Below are 24,734 nucleotides of genomic sequence, written 5' to 3'. Positions count from 1 at the left end.
TTCTATTAAATCTCCAATAAACACAATATCACTACACCAATAATGCAATACTTCAGGTGATGTACTTAATCACGACAATATACACAATTCAATGTATTAATACACTGAATAATCTATTAAAACAACGCCAATTAAAGTGTACTGCGATCTATCTGCTTCTCTTTCCGATCCGCTGCACTTGTCAAACTCTCTCTTCTCCATCACTCACCTTAATCAACACACAGGTGAGGCGGGACTCAACGTTCATAAACCAATAAAACAAAGAAACATCTAACTGTAGGTTAAAACCACATTTTTCACATGTGTATAACAATCAAACTTGATATATGCTTGTGTTATTAAAGGCACGCATACACACATTTTATACAGCAATACATAAACAATATACTCATTCATATTTTAGCTCTGAGCTAGAACCAAACACATCAAGATTAATTAAATTGAAATAAACCCATTACCTGTAAAATGTTGTTCTACTGGGTTACACACTGATACTTGATATTTAATCTTATTAGATGATTAGTTGACTGCATTTGATAGATTTGACTTTCAATAAAACATTTGCAATGGGTTTGTAAAAGGTGTTTTATGCATGTTTGTCCTGAGCTTTTGTTGTAGTAACACTGTTCTGACCAGCAGGGGTCACCAGCGAGTGATGTTTGAACGCTTCCAAACAATGAGCAATTGGTTCAGTTGATTCAAATCTTTAAAAAAAGCTTCATTTCTCCCATCACTATTATCAAAATAACTCAAGCTTTTCTTTTGAGCTCTTTGTGAAACTATATTAATTATTCAGTCTGTTTGATTGATTCACATGCATTGATATAGTCAGATCATTTCTTTCAGCTGCTTCTCAAACTTTCACTGCAGCAGTGTTTATTCCTGCTTTGTAAATGCATTTAATTTCACATTTTCATAACGATCTCTTAATCGAATTGCGAGTCTCTATCACGAGAAGTGAATCAAACTGATGTTCTCCTTGTTCCGTGTGATTGGCTGTTTGCTGCACATGTCACACTTGCCAGAAGCACAGCATTATAGTGTGGGCACTGGGCACCCACTGGCAGAAAATAAACAAGTTTGCCTATGAATGTTAATCAGTATTCACATAGCGTAATAGTAGTACATTTATCTGTCTCACACGTGTCCCACATTGTCCCGAAATCACATCTATTGTCCTGCAACAGATCAACAGCCAGGTGGTCACCCTAGTAAAGTGTTGCTTTACATTTGTGTCAAACATGTTCTTACGCCTTCGTAACTCCTGATAATCTCCTGCAATATAAGGTTATGCCGTTCGGATTGCGGAACGCTCCGGCAACATTTCAGCGTCAGTATTCAAACAGTATTTGAAGCGATTAGCAAATGCATCCTTATCCATAAATCTGACGAAATGTGAGTTTGGCAAGGCAACAATTACATACCTGGGCAAGGTACTCAGTCAAGGTCAAGTCCGAGTCAGTGGAAAAGTCACTGAGAGAGGGATGTGAAACAGTAAAGCAAACGTCTTTGTTCATTTTAAAATATCTTTGGATATTTTCAATTCTTACAATTGAAGAACAGGCTTTATTGAACTTTATCCTCAAATCAGTGAGGCTGATTTTGGTTACTTTAATTAAAACTCTGTACTGTGGAGGGTTGATCGATTCGATTGATCATGGGATCCTTGTTTCACGCCTTGAGGAAGTGGCAGTATTCAGGGAACTGCTCTTAAGTGGTTTAGATCTTTCTTATCGAATAGAAGTTTCTCTGTTAATTTAGGTCAGGCGTTTTCATCTTCTGCCCCGTTGACTTACGGTGTCCCTCAAGGATCCATTCTTGCCCCTATTTTCTTTTCCTTATATATTTTACCTTTAGAGACAATATTTCACAAGTATGGGATTTCCTTTCATTTTTATGCTGATGAGACGCAAATTTACTTTCCCCTGAGGAAAGGTAATGAAAATGTTCTGGATTCCCTTGTGAATTGTTTAAAGGAGGTTAAAGCCTGGATGTCGGCAAACTTTTTAAATTTTAATGAGAGGAAAACGGAGCTTATTTGGTTCAGTGGTCCTGCCCTTCCTGAACTGTCCACAATTTAGGTGAGCTGACCCCTTTTTGTAAAACTGTGGTTAAAAATCCAGAGGTACTGTTTGACAATTCCCTAAAATTTGATAAACAGATAAACTCAGTTGTTAAATTTATGACTATTGGTGAAGGTTAAACCTTTTCTTTCTTTTAATGATTGTAAGAAGGTGATCCATGCTTTTGTGTTTACAAGGCTTGACTTCTGCAATTCTCTGTATGTAGGTGTTTGTCAAATGGCATTAAACCGATTGCTAGTAGTCCAGAATGCTGCTGCTAGGCTCTTGACGAGGACACGCAAGTGGAACCATATTTCTCCTATTTTATCTTCTCTGGGCTGGTTGCCTGTCCAGTACAGGATTGATTTTAAGCCCCTGATATTTGTATACAAGTGCCTGAATGGGTTATCTCCCTCTTATCTGTCAGAGATCTTACTGGTGCACAAGCCTCCTGGGAATTTAAGGTCTTCTGACCGGTCTGTTTTAATTATTCAGAGAATGAGGTACTAGCGGAGGGGTGATCGGACCTTCGCAGTGGCAGAACCAAAGAGATGGAATAGTTTATCAGCTCACATTAGAGTATCTTCCACTCATAAACGTCTGAAGGCACATCTTCTTAGTTTAGCCTTCGAGACTGCAGTGTGTTGAGGCATTGGTTTTTGTGTGTATTGTTTTAGATGTTTTGTCGGTGTCATGATGTTATTAATTTATTTAGTTTTTTTTTTTTTTTTTTTTTCTTTATGAAGAATTTCTTTATTGTACAGCACTTTGGTCAACATTGTTGTTTTAGTAGTGCTTTACAAATAAATAAACTGAAACTGAAAACTGGGTTAAAATTCAGTGCATTAAACAGGCTGAACTTCTGCTATTGTTAACTATGAATGTAGTGCAGCAGCACTTAAAAAAAGAAGAGGAAGTGACATCAGAATGATTCAGTCTAAACTGGTTCAGAGTTGATCACTGCTCTGTGTGGTTAAACTAACTGAGTTCTGAGTAACATGTTTCTAAACCTCAACAGTGAGATCACAGCTCTGAAAACACTACATCAGCTATAATTAATTCACTATTTTAGTTACGGAAGTGTAGGATGGATATCAACCATCTTAATATTGTGAGAAAGTCTTGACTCTGGAATAGATGAAAATGTCACTGTAAAACTTCATTCAGACTTTATTATTATTATTGAATAATCTGTATGATGATGATTCCATTATCATAATTGCAGAGATACAATAAACAAATGACCTTTATATGGACACTCATTATTTTATGTTTAGGCAATGATTCACTTTCCTTTAATGTGTTTGCTTGCTGTATAGTTTTTGTGTCAATGAAACTTTGAAAATAGCAATCATAATGTGTGTCAAATTGCCATTCAAAAATCTGATGCAAAGTTGTTTTACTTTTATTTTTTTGTTTTTACTCAAAAAAAAATAAAAAAATAAAATAATAATAATAATCAGCAATTTCTACCTCATATAATAAATTAGATATAACTAGTAAAAATGATCTCAATTAAAAATAATTTCCATGATTTTTAAGATTTTATTAATTTCCATGACTTTTTCAGCTCTAAAAAAAAAAAAAAAAATCGCACTTTTAAAATTCCATCATTTCACAAGTTCACACATACATCAAATCAGATATAGTGTTTATCTGGTGTGCTGTCAGAAGGAGGGCTCCGATCTTGGAATTTGGCTTGAACCCAGAGTAATCCTCAAGGCCCCGATATACTTCAAACAAAGTATATACTTCAAAAAGTTCTTTTTCGTTCTTCGTTTAGGGGTAAAACAAAGTTCGAAATGAGTGAGCTGTGAGCAAGCATTTTTTTTATAGAAATCATAACATGGGTATGTTAGCACGAGCTCTGCAAACTAGCACTCCAGTCACATAGCATTTATTTATATAGAATATTAGATGTTTATTCAACAGATTGCTTAAAAGCAAGAAGCTTTAAAGTATCAAACACGAAAAACAGTGTCAGTGCCTCATTTCATCAGAAGCACAACTTCATTTTGTTTACAAAGCGGCTATCCAGTGTGTTCATGTTTTCATCCACGGAGCTCTTACCTCAAAAAATGAGTCAGAGAACAGTTCCATGCGGTGCATTTAAGTCCCGTAAGGCCTGTAAGATCTTAGTGGTTCAGACAGCTCTGTGGTAGGCCATCAGGGCTCATAGTGCCTCTGGACAGGCTGCCTCTGCATTGCATGCTATGGCCCTCCTGCAAGTACACCAGTCCAAAGCACCAAAAGTGCTGCATGAAGGTACTGAACTCAGAACTTGGTACAGAACTCGGTTCTGAATTCAGTTTAATGCAGGAACGTTCAGTGATGGACCTTTAGGCCGACAAAAGTCACTGTGTGGGCCCTTGGTCAGACGAGGTTTACATTAGTAATCCATTAACGTCTGAACCTGACTGAGACAAACTTTGCTTTCTCGACTCCCCCAGCTTCCAGGCCGGTCTCTTCAGCGGCACCGTTGAGGAATTTGCCCAGCATTTCCCAGCAGCACAGAAGCAGACAGAAGCGATCAAACGCATTCTGCACCACCAGGGTCTGCTCCTCCTCCTGCCCATTGCTAAGGGTTTCCTCCTGCAGCGTCTACATCATCACAGGAAGACTATCACGCTATGCCTCCTGGGTTGGGCCCTTGCGTTCCACCTCACTGCCCCTCCGCATGAGGTTGGGAACTTACAGCCCGTACTTCATCGTATCCAAGAAATGCTGTGGATCTGTATGTCTTGAATCAGGCCCTGCACAAGCTTCCACAGACTCTTACTACGCTTTGTGTTTGAGTGTCGGCATTTCAATACTAGATCTGTTCAGTACTGATACTGTTCAGAACTGGCATTTCAGTACTGATCTCACAAGATCTGTTGTTCAAGCACAGGCACTTTAGCCATCTGGAGCTGGTCAACTGGGAAAACTGAAGTAATTTCAGAGGCACCTGGGGCATATGGCATTTACAGCCGCGGTCACACCTCTTGTATTGATGCATTTGAGACTGCTTCAGCACTGGTCACATGGGCGAGTTCAAAAATGGGCATGGCACCATGGCACGCATCGGGTGATAATCACACCAATCTGCCTCCACTCTTTCAGCCCATGGTGAAACCTTGCCTTTCTACTGGCTGTATTGCCCCTAGAACAAGTGTCCAGGCATATTGTTCTGAGCAGAACCAGAAAACATGAACACATCACACCAGTCCTCAGGTCCTTGCACTGGCTTCCAGTTGCATTTAGAGTTGATTTTAAAGTACTGTTACTCGTTTATAAATCACTCAATGGTCTAGGACCTCAATACATTGCAGATATGCTCATACAATATAAACCTAACAGATCACTCAGATCATCAGGATCAAGTCACTTAGAAATAACAAGGGTTCACTCAAAGCAAGGAGAGTCTGCTTTTAGCTGTTACGCCAGCCGCAGCTGGAACCAGCTTCCAGAAGAGATCAGATGTGCTCCAACAGTAGCCACATTCAAATCCAGACTCAAAACACTTCTGTTTAGATGTGCGTTTACTGAATGAGCACTGTGTCACTGTACGTCAGACTGATTGCGCTTTCTTTTTATATGCAAGTCTTTTAATTCTTTTTCTTGTTTTTATTTTTATTTTATTTTTTATTCCTGACTGTTTTAATGCATTTTTAATGCTGTCTGGGTGGATGAGCTGGGAGAATTGGGAAGAAAGCCTTTGTGCCATTAGCCCTGGTGGCATCAAATTTCTCTGATAAGAGACAAATTAAAAATTAAAAAATACATAGAAAATTATGCTAAAGCTTTGTGGAAAAGGGATAAACCATAGTGGTTGAGACAGCTCTGTGGTAAGCCAGTGTGGTTGAGAGATTTCTTTGATAAAAAGAAATTGAAACAGTGTGGTGAGAGTATAGTGGGTTTGAGTGAAGCTGGGGTCGGGGACCAAATCAACTGAGTGTGGACTGGAGAGTCAGTCCTAGAGCTCTTCCTGGCTGATTTTAGGTGAAAAATTGGATCTGTTGGAGACGTCCTACAGATTATTTAGTATCCAGAAAACCACAGAGAAAGACAGCCAGTATGGGGAAGTCCCAGAGTAAGATCGACAAATATGATACACCAGTTCAGGATCCACTGCTGTATAGATATTTAGATATTTGGGTGGTGATGCCAATGATCCAGGGCTGCATGTTTCTGGCTATTCCCATGACATTTATTGTGGGGATTGTAATATAAGTCCTCTGTGCCTGTTATTCCTGGTGGTTCCAGGAAGATTTGTCTGCAAAGCTCCTGTTTAAACACACAGAATACCTGACAAATATTTGACTAAAACTCTCAGACTCTTCCATTTAGATATTCTCTGCTATTATTGATATTTTTATTTCTTATGCATTCCGTTTTAATTATCATATATTTGTTTGCTTTTTTTTTTTTTTATGTAAAGCTCTTTGAATTATAATTGTGCATGAAATGTGCTATATAAAAAAACTCGCCTTGCCTTGATTACTTTTTTGGCAGTGGATTTCTAGTTCCCAGGATGCTTTGCATAGGACTGGACAAGGAGAATAAATGTTGAAATTAAGTGTTAATTTATTTGTTTTTAGTGAAGGTGAAGACCTGTTAGTGTTTAATGCTGTTATGTTTGACATTTAAAAGAGTTCTGTAATGTTGAAGTTTTTGTGGTTACTATTGACTGCGCTAATGCCAGTGACAAGTAGTATCTTACTTGTTCATTAAAGAAACATGTTAAATATACATGTTAACTCTGGTAGTTGGGGGCGACTTATTTTTTTTGAGTAATCAACCTGAAAATTTGTGTTTATGCTACAAATTAAGTTCCTCTAACTCCATGTAGCTTGTTGGTGCAACGTAAATTCACTCAAAGTTGTCATAACTCGTACCTGCCTGCACCTCCCTCACCCACGTGTAAGTCTGCAGGACGTCCACCCCCCCTCCCTGGTTGTTCCATCAACAGCACGAGGTCGCGCCTACCGGGAGGAGGAGGTTTCTAATTTCCAATTTATTTCCTCGTAAAAACGAGAACAGCCAGATGTTGAGAACGGTTCAGATGTTGATTGTACAGAGTCTGACACAAAGCAGTCCACTGACACGTTTGCCATGGATGCAGAGATGGCAGCATCCGTTATCAGTAAATATCCAACCCAGATGTTTGGAAACCAGCAAAGAAGCTTCTAGTCTGGATGGTGTGACCAATTTGACTGGCTGGAGTATTCTGTTGATAAGGATGCAGCATTTTGTTTTTTATGCAGACATTTTGCAGCTGTGGGAGGCCGTGGTGTCCGTCTAGAGCCAGCGTTCACAATTTCTGGATTCCAGAACTAGGCATAAAGCACAGCTGAGTTTTAAAGCACATAATGTTGGTGCTGCACACAAGTTTTTGATGGAAGAAGGCTCAAAAATACTGAACATTATAGATAAGGCACATTCTAAAGTGGTGGAAGAAAATCAGCACTATATGAAGGCAGTGGTCGAAAGTTTGCAGCATGTCAGGCCAGTGCTCAGCATTGCCACAGAGAGGATGAGCAGTCAGCGAAACAGGGGAAATTTTGTCAAACTCCTCAATGTCAACAACATTTTTGACCAAAAAAATAAATAAATAAATAAATAAACACACATCAACACTCATCATGAAGTGCAAAATTAGATAATCACTATTATGGCTGATATGGTAAGAAAACAAATCAGTGATTAACTGAATGGTGCTGGTTGTTTTGCATTAATTGTTGATGAGAGAGAACAGAATTTCAGTAGTAGTCCGCTACCTTCATGCCAGGAATATTATGGAGGAGTTTTTGAACTTTACGCCAGCTGATGGATTGGATGCGGATTCTCTTCTACAATGTATTAAAAGAACTCTCAGTTATTTTAACATCGATGTCAACGCCTGCATTGGCCAGTGCTATGATGGAGCTGCGGTGATGTCAGGGCTGTAACAACAAGGGGTGCAGGAAGAAGTTCAGCAAAAGAGGAGCCTCACACATTATATGTGGACTGTCATGCACATAGAGTTAATCTGGTTCTATCCAGCCTGCTGCTGTGTTTCGAGATTGTTCAAATGCTCTACAATTTTTTTTTTTTCTGGTTCAGTGATCAATGACATTTTCAAGAAAAAACAGAAGCTTGAACCATCCGAACAGCCAGTTGAGTTGAAGAAACTTAGTGAAACACGATGGGCATGTCAGCACGCTGCGCTATGGGTAATTAAAAAAAAAATAAAAAAAAAAAAAAATAAATAAATAAATAAATAAATAAAATAAATAAAATTACTCCCTGCCGTTCTGGCCACTTTGCCAGATGGATGTTCATGTACAAACAAATGCGAGGTAAAAAATATTTCCTCAGTGCTATGGGTGCTCTTTGATGGCGTCTCCTTGACTGAAATTTAGTTCAGTGACCACAGCATAAACTTACTACAGCATGTGCTTATAGTATGCTTATAGTAATGCACATTGCCAATACGATCCGCAAAAGCTTTGCACAGACATGTTGCCCATAACCTGATAGCTTTAAACCCATGAGCATTAAAAGGAGCTTAGCTTTGTGGAAACATGCAGAAATGAAGGAGAGTGAAATAGCTGGCTGTGACGTGGATGCTTGATCTTCTCTTGAAATCCTTTGCAGATCCGGATCCATCTGAACTTGTTCTTGAGTCAGTCATTAGTATAACGTCAGCGAGTCCACAGCTAATAGCAGCGATGCGAAGAAGCAATGCTAACTCAGTCACTTCCAAATCATGGCGGCGAATTTGCGTATTCAAGAGGTGAAATCCATGTGGGGAACGAATCCCTCTCGCTAATTCCTGATTGCACACTTCCTAGTGAGATGATGCTCTTTTGCCTGTTGAATTTACCATTTAATTAACTGAGAAAGGCGATAACTGCTGATAATACTGAGGAGCTTATATATGGATGCTGTGATAGACGTCGTATTCCTATAGGTAGACGTGAGTCACCTGACAGTCAGCTGATGAGAGCTTTGACTGACGTGACCTGCCAGAACTGACTCTACACTTGATTTATCTGCTTTAAAACAACTGATATTTATAACATTTATAATGAATAGTCTTTCATTAACAAACCACTTTAATCACTAATAATTTAATGTTTTTATTTCTAGATTTGAACTGCATGTAGGAAACTGCTAAAAGAAAGAAGTGAAACTAACAGTAATGCAAAGAACTGTGCTCAGATCAGATATGTGCTGAGCCAATGTGGTTTATAATATGCACTTTATCACACTGAAGAACATGTTTGACAGCTGCTGTCGTGTCAAAGTCTGTGTGGAAACAGAATGACTGTAGGTTAAACTCCCTGAGCTGTTACCATTGTGCTCTTGAACATCAACCATGAGTTGATCTTCAGGGACTGTTCCTATTACAGTAGAAGTGTACTGTACATTACATTTAAACATCAGTGAAGAACAAATCAACACTTCTCCATTATGCATTGGCATCGTGTCACTAAATGACAACTATATACCAGAACTACACTCAGTTCAGATCAGAGGAAGTTCTTTCTTTAGACACGACCAGCCCTGATCCTGATCTGAAGAAAGAGCTGTAACTATATAATGAAGAGAAAGACTGACAGAAACAGAAAATGGCTGATCAGTGTGATCTGTGTCTGCTGGGACTGATCATTCTCTCTTCACTTCTCACAGGTAAAGAAATCTGGATTTTCTCTAAAGACATTTAGTGGAATTAGTCTGGAAAGAGTTGATTTGAACATGCTCAGTTTATTCTTGCACACATTCACGTTGTGATCTCAGAGTTGTGTATTGATACATACAGATCATACTGTATTATTCCTGATACTGGACATAGAGTCACTCAAACATCTGATGATCAACAATTATCTTCATATTCAGAGATTTCAACAGCTACATGATCAAGACAAACACTTTATTCTGGAGAGTGAGATGATTGTGTTCATGGGGAAATGATTTAGTTTATGTAAGCGCAGAAATTCAATGTAAAACAGTCCTCAATACCCAGTAGAATTAAAGGTGTGAGATAATAAATGAGTTTTAACCCTCTGGAGTCTGAGGCTGATTTGGGGCCTGGAGAAGTTTTGACATGCCCTGACATTTGTGCTTTTTTCAGTTGTTCATAAACATATTAATGACACAAGTGTCATTACACTGTATTCAGCACAAACTAGGCTACCATAATATGGAGGAACATGTGTGTACATGTTTGTGTTTTTGAAGGAATAACGTTTATGCGTGGTTACTGAAAAAACAAAAAACTTAAGTCACTGATATAAGGCCAATAAAAGTATATTAAATCTGTGTTCACAAGACTTTTGGGTATTGATGGTTGTAGACTAGAGTTTTTGCTTCAAAATTATGTAAAAATTATGCTGACTACTCTTTCATTTATAACAATATACTGATTTAGTTTTTGTAAGACACTTTTTGCCAAGAAACACGGTATGCATGGAGGCGTGAATCTCCATGAATAATGGCTCATTCTCACCTGTGAAGACAAAAGAATTGAATAGTAATGACCTGAAAAGACTTGCATATTAATGAGGCATTTCAGTCAGGTAGGCTGTGAAAAAAAACCTTCTGTGATGTCTCAAGCTCATCATGGTAATGAAACAACAGAAAAATTTTTATTACAATATAAAATAATGGTTTTATATTATACTTTAAAATATAATGTATTTCTGTGATCAAAGAGTCTGAATATAGGCTTTTAGTTTAAAAGCATGCACATTTGGAGAAATATAGGATTCTCATATGTTTATGTCAATTTTCTATACAGAGGAGTTATTTTTTATTTAATATTCTGTTATCTCTATGAGCGCTGGTGTTTGCAATTCATACTGCAGCCGGAGGGCGCTCTGTGCATTTTAGTCCACAAATTCACCTAAGAAGAAGACGATATTCCATGAATGAAAAACTTATCAATAGAAGAAAACAAACAGGAATTTACTGAATGTCTTCCAGAGATCGCTAACCATGGCTTTTTCATCCAGATAAACAATTTTCAAGGCAATAAATACACGATTGAGATGATGAATGCATGTGTTGTCTCTGAATTTGCCTGTGAATAGCGCTGGCTCCGTGGGTGTGGCCGCATTAGTGGGTAATGAGCTGAATCACGGACTTCTGACATGGCTCTCTTTTCATACAGATTACATAAACACAGAATGTTTGTTTTCGATTTGACTTGCACGATTTAAAACCTGACATTTCAACGTTTTGTTAGACATAAGTATGAATTTTTTGTGATTAGTATTCACTAAGTTACACTTCATTTTCTGAGAACTATCAGATTGGACTTCGTTCAGAGGGAGATGAGAGATCACGCATCATGTTAGTTTTCTTTATTTTACAAAAAGCACAACATTTTGTTTTTACTCTGAGTGTACACAAATAAAAGAAGACATTCTATAGTTTCAATTGATGTATTACTTATGTCTCTATGACAAAAAATGACAGAGTATTTTAAGTCTGTTTTGCTGCAATGTGAAAAAAACCTGCAAAACGCGCTGGCGCGTTTTTAGACCTCAGAGTGTTAACACTAGATATAGTTGGATCTGCTCTAACATGTGAGGGTAAAAGATCTCACAGTCTAGATGAAGCTACAGAGAAGATCCGTCACCCCTGAGTTTAATCTAGAAACAATTAAAGCAGCTGATCAGAGGAACTAAGAGATCTAGTAGATGTCTGCTGTTTTAAAGGTCTGTGAGGTAAGGTGGTGCCAACCCATTTAAAGATTTGAAAACAAACAACAAAAGCTTCAATTCTACTCAGAAACACACTGGTGACCAATGAAGAGAAGATAAAATCAGGGTAAAATGCTCTTGTTTTCACGTCCCTGTCAGCATCAAGCAGCTGCAAACGTGACAACGCTGTCTGACTAACTCCTCTATACAGAGAATTACAATAATCAAGACTTGAAGAAATAAAGGCATGAATGACTTTCTCAAGCTCCTTAAAAGAGAGAAACGTCTTGAGTTTATCCAGAAGTCTCCAGTGGAAAAAGTTGGATTTGACAACAGCATTTATTTGCTCATCAAATTTAAAAGCTTTGTCAAATAAAACAATCAGATTCTTCACCATCGATTTCTTAATCTTGAGTCCTCTGGTCTCAAGATGTAAAAGTTTCAGTCAGTCCAAATGTAATAATCTAAAATTTAAAGACATCCAGCCTTTTATGCAAAATATAAAGTGAGAATTTCTGCTCTGCTTTTAACCCATCCACACACACAGAGAGAGAGCACTGTTCATTCACTCCACACACAGCACTTCATTGTATTGATGATCATCTTTAGCTTCAGCGCGAGCGCTCAAACAGCAACACAAAACATTTTCTACCCTGTCCGCGTGCAGCCCAAAAGTGCGCGTGCAACAGCGCTTCCGCAAGCAGGACAGAAGAGTCCACTAGGTGGCAATACGCACAGTACTGAGCACAATGTGCAATCGTCGAAGAAGAGTATGTAACAAGCTGTTCAAAAATAAGACGAGTAAATCGTTTTTGATTCCTGTTCTCTTGGTGTATCTTCTGAACTATGTTGCAATGGTGGATGCACTATTTTTCTTTCTCTGATCCTGCCCAGGGAATGTCCGGTTGATGACACAATGTCTGGTATAGAAAAACTTGTACTGCGCAAACTCGGTCCGTGCGCATCTGTGTGCCTTGTCCAAATACCCACACTTGCAGTCTTGGCCACTTGAGAGCTTGTGCACACGACAGGAAGTAAGTGAGCAAGACTGTCCCATGTCTTAAAAATCCCCAAGTGCAGTGCCCTTAATGCACACTAAACTCCACACTTATCCTGAACACCGCTTCTGAGCAGTATTCGAGGCTAAGCGTATCCCATCATGCATTATGTTCAGGGAACTCACATGCCCCGAAATCACGAGATGTCAATGAAAACATACGACGGCAAGTTAAATGATTTATATAATACATATAGTTTGGTAGTAAAATATAATGTGTCGCACATTTTATTGATGCACAGATGAGTGGGCAATGTGTATTTTGTACAACATTTGTGACTGCTTTTTCAAAGAAGCATCCACCATTTTAAAATTGTGTCTTCTGATAGTTACATAGCGACTACTGAACAGACATTTAGAAATTAATTTTAAAATGCAGAGCACTGAAAATAATCATTTAAAAAAAGAAGCTTTAAACGCTTGCATTTTTTGCAGGACTGTTAGTGTGTCCCATCAGGCAATCAAAAGTTCTACACACACTTGCAGGTCTTCACACCCACTTGAACACTTTGAGACAAATACAGGAAATACGTCATGTAAGTAGACAAGTGGTCAAGTGCAAAGACCGCTAGTGTGGGTATTTGGACAAGGCTATTGTTTAGTGTACTTTGAAAGATCCGGGCGCGGAAAGTGAAGTATACCGGTGGCTTTATATCCAACCCAGAGCGTCGTGAATGAATGGGCCGCAGGTGCACAGGGGCGGAGCTTACCCTCGGGAGAAGAGAATGGACCAAAATAATACAGAGAGAAAAATATACACCACACTAAATGATAATAATAATAAATACGAAGGCTTGGGCCGTAACACAAGGAACGCTCAGCTCCTGCGAAATACAAAAAGAGAAGGAAAAATCACTTAAGAAGACAAACAGACCGAACCAACATAAATAAACAAATAAACAAAACAGTCAGAATCAATGTACTAAACAAATATAAACAAAACCAAGAAAACTTGCAATACTCAAATGAACAAAATAAGTTTAAAAATCACAACAACAAAGATCACACAAACTCAGAACTGATCACGGCTCAAGATTTCAATATATAACCGAGATCACAAATACCGCATAGCGCTAATCACTCCAATTAATAGTGACTGTTATCACACAGTCAAAATCACAAAACTGAGGGTTGGTGACAGTAATACAAAAGATAAATCAATACAAATAACAAAATGAACAAATTAACTCAAACGAAAAATATTATGACCACAAAAGAAACAAAAAGAAAACAAATGTCAGGCCCACTTAGCCACTGGACCAGAAGTGTCAACGACCCAAAGCAGCAGCGCGGCCCAGAGCGAGGGTTGGAGAGACACACACACACACACACACAGCCTTTGTGGACCGACGTCACACTCTGCAGTCCACAGCAGTGAAAGAAAAGGGGCGAGCTTTCGACCAAGACGAACTCCAGGGGGCATGAACAACAGATTTATATACAAAAGCAGAGCTGTACCTCATTGGCCATGTATTTAATGATGGTGATGTTTCAGACACGTCACAAACATCACTACACATACATGTTTTACCTGTTCATATGGTCGCCAGCAGTGAAGCATGTGAAAACCAAATAGAAAGTCATAAAAATTCTCTGCATCCCTTTCCTGTATGCTGTCAGCTGTCTGTCACACAGCCGCTAGCCATGTAACGACGCTCGGCTCATTGTTTGGAATTGGGATACTTTTACTTGTTCTGTGATGATGCTACTTTTGGGATGGTTTTGTTGTGCAGACCTGGTGAACCCTGTACCTCAGTTAGACCTTCCTTCACTTCAAAGGTCCACTCCTGTCATGCACTATGAAGTGTGCAGCTCCTGAATTGGGACACAGCTTGTGTATATAGACAGCCTTCCTAATGCTGTAGGTGGGTTATGACCCGGAAGGGCAAAAAGGTTTTGACCGCAACAGCCCGAAAGTGATGAACACATGTGAGACTTCCTTTTAAAGTAGGCCTATGTATTGGATACTAAATGAGACATTATACACGGTGGTGTTTTGTGATAAACTGTGTATGGTGATGCAATGGAAGAATGGTCTTCTCATTTCTTCTGGAGGAAGTAAACAACGTAACATCAAAGCAAGAAAATTAGTCAACCTAATTACTGCGGGATCAAACAACTCAGTAACTTAAATTATCAGATTTAGCTCCTACAGTGTAAGAGAGCTGAAGAGAGCACTGTTCATTCACTCCCACACCTACATTACTGCTGTACTGAGACTCGAACCCATGACCTTCAGGTTACAAGACTCTCTAACCATTAGAGGACAGATTTATTAAACAGGGCATCTGAAAGGGAAACTCCTACAAATGCATTATTCAATAAGCTCAGCTGCAAAGATAACTGTGTCCACACCTTTTCAGTGCTAATTTCTCACTGTGTGACTTTAGTAAATCCTGACAGTAGATTTTTAACACCAAAAGAGGGTTTGTGCTGGAGTAAGCTGTTATAAATCTGACCACAACTGCCCCTAATATATCATAATGATCAGTCAAATATACTGTGTTTCAGGTAATCAGTGGAGTGGATGAGACTCATGTGTTCAACAGTTCTGGTGAAAATGTCCGTGTCTGTCCTGTAATAATGCTCTTTCCTGACTGTAAATCAACTACATGGACCTACAGTAACAGATCCACACATTCAACAGTTGAACTGATTAATGGAGGGATAAAGAAGAAAGACACAGAGAGACATGAGAGACTGAGTCTGGGGTCTGACTGCTCTCTGAACATCAACAAAGTCAAAAAAAAAAAAGATTATGGATTTTACAGCTGCCAACAATTTGTGAATGGACAAAAACAAGGAACTGATGCTTATGTTTATCTGCATGTTCTTCATGGTGAGTTTATGATTATGTGATCAATTTAAAAAGAGCAGATTCTCCCTTTAAACTCACATGATGATTGAAGAGTCTGTGATTTGTGTCTTGTGTTCAGTTTCAGTGTCTCCATCATCATCATCATTCATCTTCATCATCTCACAGACTGAGATCAGTCCAGGTCGCTCTGTGACTCTCTCCTGTCAGGTTGTATTCATATGATGGATTCTCCTGTGATTATTGGGTTCCGTTCTGAGAGGACTTCATCTGTTGTGGGTGAATCAGGCTGGTGTTGATCTGAAGACAGACTCCAGATATCAGATATTATTCTCATCAGGTCACTGTATCATCACTCTGACTACAACACTCCTGAATGAAGATGACAACAGAGAGTGGAGATGTCAGCTTACTCTCAGAAATCAACTCCAGACCTCAGTCAGATACACTGTCAAGTATTCAGGTGAGAAACAACTATTACTACTGTAAAATATGATGTTAATGTCCTACAGATGAACATCTGAACATTCATCTTCTGATTCCAGTCAGCAGCTCAAACTCTGAGAAGAAATCAAGCCAAACTACAGCAGCAGCTCCTACACAAGGTTCATGATCACATGATCACTGTCACACATCATCAGTCTCTCACTTCACTGGTTCACACTGGCTTTAATTAATCCATCCTTTTCATTTGTACAGAGAATCAGAAGACATTAAATACTCCAAACTCTGAGAGGACAGCAGCTGCATTTACTAAACTGTTTATTCATGTCTTTCTTATTTCTATTCTAACAGGAAGTCAGCTTGAGATAGAAATATGAAATAATGATCTGAATTTGAATTGTGTAAATTTGAATTATTGACCAGTCATTTAACAGAATAGAATATTAAGTGCCATTTTATACAGATTTGAATTTTTAAAATTTGAATACTGGACATTTGATATTTAACAAAATTGATTTTTTTTTTTTTTTATGGCATAATTTTCTACATATGTATTTTCACACAGCTTATTTTTTGTTCTGAATTCTTAGACTGCAAAATTAAAAAACAAAATAAATAAATAAATACAGCTTCAAGTTTTCAACATTAATAACAAATTTAACATTCAAAACACCAAATTCAATTTTCTAAAATTCTAAACACAGAAATTCAAATCGTACTAAAAGTAGGTCAGAGGTCCATCTTCCGGTTTCCACAGGGAAGAGTAGAGGATCTTGGAAAAGTCGAACGCTGCATTTTGGCCAATTACAGAGCAGCAATAATTCTCAGCATGTGACACTTTCATCTCTGGGGGTTTCTGCTACAATATTTGTTTCAGTATAAAGTATATTTAGTATAGAAGTGATTAGCATGCGTAACAGTCACACATCAAGTCAAGTCACCTTTATTTATAGCGCTTTTAATAATGCAGATTGTGTCAAAGCAGCTTTACAGTGATAACTGGTATATAATGTTGGCTGCACAGCAGCTCCAGAAGAAAATGGTGTCATTGTCCAGCTTAATTACTTAAATACTGATTCATTCCAATGTAAGAATAGTTATTAATTTAGTTCATTTATCTATATCAGCACTACAGTAAACAGGGATGTCATCATCTAGCTCAGTTCACACATAACTCTATAATTACTATATTTCTGCTGCATTCTGTTATCAAAGTTGGATGTTAGGCTATTTCACTGGCATTTTTAGCTCAAGAACATCACAAATGATCATTCAGATGTGTTGAATATAACAGGCGCGATTACATGATTTATTTCCACTCAATATCATGCAAACTGTAGGCTTATTAAGGCACTTAAAGGCTAATTCACACTTCAAAGCTCTCTTGATTGCAACCTCTATCATTGTGTAAACACAAATGGCCTATAACTTGTGGTATAATGTTAAAAAAAAAAAAAAAAAAAAAATTGGGCTATTTTAGTTGCCATTTGCGATTATAGGTAATAGGCCTACTACATATATTATGTAAGGGATAATATATCCAACTGGTTGTTATCTCATAAATAAACCCAGACAGGATGATCAGGACCCCGATGTGAAGAAGAGGGGTCTTGTATCAGCCTGAAGGGGTTTATTCTGAGATAATAACAGGCCGGATGTACATTATCCCGCTTATTACACGGCTACTTGCAACATAAGTAAATAATTGATTACACGAAAATTATTGATCCGGAATGTTGATCCGATCAATCGGTCGCTTCTGTGGTGAGAGCAGTTGCTTGCGTGGCAAAGTTCAAACTAGACAGAAACACATTTAAGAGATACAGTACAGTCATACAGCATTTCACCACATAAATAATTATGGGGATAAGATATTGATCTGAGATTAAACTGATTTAAAATTGCATCTGTTTGTTATCTTAATTCATTACAGTGAATAAAACAATAGTCGCAAAATGGCAGCAGCTGCATTTGTATGAACTAATTATAGCAGCATTCATTATAAACAACATATAGCCTAAATGCAAAGCCAAAACATTTTTTTTTTTTTTTTTTTTTAAGTTAACAAATGGCGTGGGCTTTCTTCCATTTTCCATATTATTTGAGATGTTGGCTACATTTGTTGTTAAACGTTACCTAGTAAACAAGTGTTTGTACTTCACTCTTGTTCAGTGTCCTCATAAAATAGCATTCTTCACGTGAGTAAAACTGTGCTTGGCATAACAGCACAGTGAGGCGATGGTCACGCTGAACTCGAGCAGTGTCATTATTATAGGCTATATAGAGACTGCTTTTTATTTTGATGAACAGACTGCAATATCAGTTTAACAATCCAACTGATAGCCTGTTGTGTGTGCTGTACAGATGTGAGGCGCCGGCGCGTTCACTTGGATTTTTTCCTTCAACAGCAGTAGGTTATAATACTCTGTCATTTAAGTTTTATTTTTTAACACTTACAAATTAAAAACAAAACACTGTGCTTTCGTAAAATAAAGAAAACAAACAGGATGCGCTTTCGATCATTTCCGTGAACAGGTTTGTGGAGCGCAAATGATTTAACCAGAATTCAGCACAGCCTATACTACGCAGTTTTTTCTTTCGTTAATCTGTTAATTAATTGAAGTAACATAGCCTATGCTTTGTTTAGACCTATTCCTTTTACAGCACAGCAGGTGCGATGTGACCATGAACAGGCTGCCATGGTATTTTTAATAGGTCACGGACACATCCCTTCAGATTTAATTTAATAAGCCTACAATTTGCATGACATTGAGCGGAAATAAATCGTGTAATCGTGCCTGCTGTTACCAACATGTTCTCCAACCAATACGCCTATATAGGTCATTACTCAAAAATGAAAATACGACCCATAGGAGCGTTTACTAAAGTTTGCAACCCTTATCGAACAACAGGACACTTTCATTTTAATGCATTGTTCCCTTTTATCTGCGTCTTATGGTTCTGGGTTTCGTGTAGCTCAATTGGCAGAGCATTGCAATATACTGTATAACAATATGCAATCATGCAATCGTAGGTTTGCATGATCACAGGGAACTCATGTGCTCATGAAGTGTATATGCAGTATATAAATCACTAAGGGTAGGTTTATGGATGGGGTGGGTGTAGTTGTTAATAAAAAATGAGTTTTGCTAAATGAAAATAGGACAAATGGTGTAAAAAGTCCACACATTGCATTTAAATGAACACACATTTTGATTGGTAGTGACAGTCAAACATTATTTCATGACAACAGACGTAACACGACACTGTCATAATTTTTACGCCAGCTAGAGGGCGCATGACTTTAAAACTTAAATATAGGTCGTAATAAGGTGCTTGAAAAATACCTATAGGGTTGTTTTTTTTGGGGACTGTATGTTCAGCATATCTGAATGACTATTTGTGACATTCTTGAGCTGAAAATGCCAGCGAGTGAAATAGCCTAACATCCAACTTTGATAACAGAATGCAGCAGAAATTTGATAATTATATAGTTACGTTTGACTGTTACGCATGCTAATTTCCAAACTAAATATACATTTTACTAAAACAAATATCGAAAACCCCCAGGGATAAAAGTCTCACATGCTGAATTTGGTGTTTGGCCAAAATGAGCATTCGACTTCTCCGTTCCTCTATTCCCTGTGGAACCTGAAGATGGACCTCTGACCTACTTTCAGTGCGACTGAATTTCTGCGTTTAATTTTAGAAAATTGAATTTGGTGTTTTGAATTTGTTATTCATGTTGAAAACCTGAATCTGTATTTTTAAGAAATTAATATTTGCAGGCAAAAAATACGCCATTTGAAAATACAAAAGTAGAAAATTATGCCTTAAAATTTCTATTTCAAATGTCCAGGATTCAAGTTTAAAAAATTCCAATTCAAATGTATATAAATCTATATGGCCCTTTAATATTCAATGCTGTTAAAAGACATTTATTCAAATTTACACAATTCAAATTCAGATCATTTTGTCATATTTCTAGCTCCATAAAAAGCTAATGTAAAGAGTGCATATACTAGAGTATCGTATATATGTGATTGATAGAATTGAGGGATTTTTTTTTTTTTTTTTTTTTAGCTCTGGACTACAGCAGCTGAAATAAATCAGTCTCAGTTTGTGAAAGAAATGTCTTGATGTTGTGTTCATGCATTCAAATATGATTTTGTTTTAATAGTTGTACCATCAACTACAGCATCAACACTGACTCCAACCTCTCTAGGTGTGTATGAAGATCATCCTCATTTCAGTGCTTGTTTTCACACTCTGGAGTTTTTCTAGAATCAGGATCTAAATGAACTCATTGTAGTGAAAATGAGCTCAGTGGACATCAGTATTGATATGACCCCCAGAGATGAAAGTCTCACATGCTGAGAATTATTGCTGCTCTGTAATTGGCCAAAATGCACTTTTCCGAGATCCTCTACTCTTCCCTGTGGAACCTGGAAGATGGACCTCTGACCTACTTTCAGTGCGATCTGAATTTCTGTGTTTTGAATTTTAGAAAATTGAATTTGGTGTTTTGAATTTGTTATCCATGTTGAAAACCTGAATCTGTAGTTTTTAAGAAATTAATAATTTGCAGGCAAAAAGTATGCCGTTTGAAAATACAAAAGTAGAAAATTATGCCTTAAAATTTCTATTTCAAATGTCCATGATTCAAGTTTAAAAAATTCTAATTCAAATCTATATAAAATGGCCCTTTAATATTCAATGCTGTTAAAAGACACTTATTCAAATTTACACAATTCAAATACAGATCAATTTTGTCATATTTCTAGCTCAATAAAAAGCTAATGTAAAGAGTACATATACTAGAGTATCGTATATATGTGATTTATGGAATTGAGTTTTTTCAGCAGATGAAATAAATCAGTCTCAGTTTGTTAAAGAATTTTCTTGATGTTGTGTTCATGCATTCAAATATGATTTTGTTTTTAATAGTTGTACCATCAACTACAGCATCAACACCGACTCCAACCTCTCTAGGTGTGTATGAAGATCATCCTCATTTCAGTGCTTGTTTTCACACTCTGGAGTTTTTAAATGAACTCGTTGTAGTAAAAATGAGCTCAGTGGACATCAGTATTAATATGACTCCCAGAGATAAATGTCTCACATGCTGAGAATTATTGCTGCTTTGTAATTGGCCAAAATGCAGCGTTCGACTTTTCTGAATATTTAATATTTTGAAGGCAAAAATACGTTGTTTGAAAATACATAAGTAGAACAACTCAAATCTATATAAAATGCACAATTTACACATATTTCTAGCTCAATAAAAATCTAATGTAAAGAGTATATATACTAGAGTATCATATGTGATTGATAGAATTGAGTTTTTGTTTTTTTTAGCTCTGGTCTACAGCAGCTGAAATAAATCAGTCTCAGATTGTACAAGAAATGTCTTGATGTTGTGTTCATACATTTCTATTTTGTTTTTAATCATTTTAGCATCAACTACAATAACAGCACTGATTTCAGATGTCACATCAAACTCTCTGGATCCAGGTGTGTATGAACATCATCCTTATTTCAGTGGAGTTTTTGTATTGATGTTGTGTTCATATGTGTTCATAATATGATTTTGTTTTTAATAGTTGTACCATCAACTACAGCATCAACACTGACTCCAACCTCTCTAGGTGTGTATGAAGATCATCCTCATTTCAGTGCTTGTTTTCACACTCTGGAGTTTTTCTAGAATCAGGATCTAAATGAACTCATTGTAGTGAAAATGAGCTCAGTGGACATCAGTATTAATATGACTGTAATATCGTCTCTCTCTCAGTGATTGTGATTGTTGTCGCTTCATTCGCTGTTCTCCTTCCTGCTCTTATTCTCTGGATGATTCGCAGAAAAAGAGACGGTGAGTTTTTACAGTTTCTCATATTATATAACAGACAAAAAGTCCAAAACATCTGATGAAATAAACGTGTAATTTAGACAGAATTCCTCTCAGACAGAGTTTAATGTTTCTATTCTACAGCACTAGAGTTCTTCTGAAATCAGTTTAATTGGAGACTGTATTATGTGTTTGATCATCAATATTCTCTTGACGTTATGTTTCAGATAACAGAAGAGGAACTGATGACTCTGAGGTGAGTATTGTAGGTCGATCCATGAGTTATTAGTGTTTATAAGCTCTGATCCTGAAATATGACACTCGTATTAGTCAGATTATATAATGACAGGTTAGTGTATTTGAACTGTTTCTGCTCTAAAACTCACAGATAAGAATAAATATGATGAACCAACGACACAATCAACATTTACATTCATCTACTGCCAGTGAACAATATGATTCATCTTCAATAATCTGTGTATATTTGTGTATATTTGACACTGTGGTGATTTTCCTGTAACATCCATTCATGTCACAAGGATCTGTCATCATAACGTCATTGTGGAAACTTGGCATCAATAAACCACACAAGAGAGGAGAATGCAGGAGGAGGATTTTACTAATAACTGCTCTTTTTACAGGATCATCAAACACGACCTGTCTATCCAACAGGACAGAACACTCTTCCTCAACAGGTAAATTCACACTCAACATAAGCACACACACCCCCTAGAGGACACAACTGGAACTGCCAGAACTGAACTCAGTCTACTACAGTCATGTCTGAATAATAGATTTAATCTAAACTTGTAGATGAAGTTGTCACATGACGCTCGTTTTACACATATTTTACCTGAAACATTTGCAGCACCTGTGTAAAGTGATGGAACGGCCTTTAATATTCATATTTCCATTGGTGTTTAGGAGCAGACAGATGATCATGTGACTTATTCTGAGGTCACTGCGTACAGTAAAAACCAAGAGCAAAAGGAGAAGGTGAGAAACACTTCCTTGATGTTGTCCAGCTTCTCTCAACATGATAGTTTGTGTTTTCTTCTGAATTTGTGTCATGAATTGAGCTCAAACATCATGCTGTAATAATTGTGTGTTGAAACAATAACTGTGATGTTCATTCAGGTTCGCTGTGATGATAAAGTGACTTATGCTTCCATCAGAGGAGCAAAAGCTGGATCTCAGGAAAACTGCAGTGAACTTTATGCCTCTGTGAACAAGAACCATCACAAATCAGTCAAATAATGACACAAAAACCACATGAGCAGAAGAATATGAATCTAATAGAACTGAGTCCTAATGGTGTCATTCAGTGCCATTATAAATACTTTCAATGTCTTTTACATGTTCACAAACAAACCCAAGTGATGCTCTGATTTATTTGTAGTTATTGCTTATTTTTCTCAGTTCAGCATGTTTTTTGTATAGTTTCTGTCTGCTTGTTGATCAGTTAATGCTAGTGTCTTTATTATTCATTCAGAGCTGCAGGTTTGGACAAAGTCTAGAAAATGACGACACTTTTACTCTCTTACATCATTCTCATTAAATGCCAAATAAATGGTGAAATTATAACAGCATTAGCATTTTTAAGCTGTAACAGCATTTTTTAAAATTCGATATTAGAATCAGCACTTTCAAATAAATATTCTTCAAAGTATTTCTTGTTTTTTACTTGTTGTTTTGTTTTTCTCCTGCTGTCCACCTTCATAACTTGAATTATTACAATATCTGACACTTTAGTATAAATACAAACCAAAAAAAATGGTCAAAATGAAAAGTAAAAATGCTACAATTTTACCAAAAAAATATTTTATAATGTGTAAATATATACCTGAATGCATACTGAAGAAAATCTGACTTCAGGACCCAGAGGAACAGTTTGTTTGCTCCATATAGAGCTAAAAGCCATCTAGTGGCAAAAGTCATGAACTATCATGTTATATATATTTTTTTTTTTCCACGAGAGGTCAGCAGAGACACCCAATGTGAGACTTTTTGAGTTGTTTTAGCAAGTTTTCTTAAGTTATTTTGTATGAAACAATGTGCTGAAATAATATTATTAAATTACATTATTAATAAATCTAGTAATTTAGAGGTAAATAAAATTATTATTTTTAAAAAAGCATTAAAAATAAAAAACAATTAATGAAAACAATTGAAATAGAAAACAATGATATCAGCTTTCAGTAAAAAGGAAAAGTATAATGTGTTTCAGGTACAGGAGGAGAGGATGAGGGTTAAACCTGACTTCTGTTGACAATAATGTTGATCATATCATCAACTTCATACTGTGTGAAATTTACACTGAAATGTGTTCATTAAAAAGTTACTTAATGAAACTGTCCTGATAACTTTGAAAATTAGGTTTTGCTCTGGATAGAGAGAATAAATGTTGAAATTAGGTGTTATTTTGTGTATATTTTAGTAAAGGGATGCATCTGATAGTGTTTAATGTCATTGTGTTTCACATTTAAGAGTTTCTGTTATTTTGAAGTTTTTGCTGTTTAATAGTGCTGCAGGAATGACTTATTTTTGTAGGAAAACCTGGAAGTTACAGTACCATCACCGTGGTTACCTCGACAACATCCGAATAGGATTTTTCCAATAGGCTTTTCAGAAAATAAGGTCTTTGATTCTAACACATTTTGTCCATCATGGTAATCTTCACAAATTAAAACAACTTTTATGAATTTTGAAGTGTAAATACAATCGGCAGAAGTCAAAAGCTAAACGTAAGTAATTAACAAACACAGAGGCTGCGTCTGAAAACTGGAAAATGCTGCCTTCAGAGGACACATTTCAAGGTAGGAAGGCATCAAGGCAC

The 24,734-nt window shown here is 37.0% G+C and overlaps 1 protein-coding gene across 1 annotated transcript; it reads left to right on the top strand.

The window, feature by feature from the left end:
- The first annotated feature begins 3,865 nt into the window (after nt 1–3,865).
- Nucleotides 3,866–23,286, top strand: LOC125279811. The gene is made up of 12 exons (XM_048209896.1): nt 3,866–3,876; nt 4,514–4,763; nt 15,303–15,630; nt 15,728–15,790; nt 15,869–16,069; nt 16,152–16,211; nt 20,231–20,275; nt 21,845–21,922; nt 22,126–22,154; nt 22,540–22,593; nt 22,823–22,894; nt 23,036–23,286. Exons 1-12 carry the CDS (start codon nt 3,866–3,868, stop codon nt 23,153–23,155), a joined length of 1,311 nt encoding a protein of 436 aa, XP_048065853.1. The 3' UTR covers nt 23,156–23,286.
- The last annotated feature ends 1,448 nt before the right edge of the window (nt 23,287–24,734 follow it).

The sequence above is a fragment of the Megalobrama amblycephala genome, linkage group LG1 (assembly GCF_018812025.1).
Source record: "Megalobrama amblycephala isolate DHTTF-2021 linkage group LG1, ASM1881202v1, whole genome shotgun sequence".
NCBI lineage: Eukaryota > Metazoa > Chordata > Actinopteri > Cypriniformes > Xenocyprididae > Megalobrama > Megalobrama amblycephala.
This window is presented reverse-complemented; position numbering and strand designations above follow the sequence as displayed.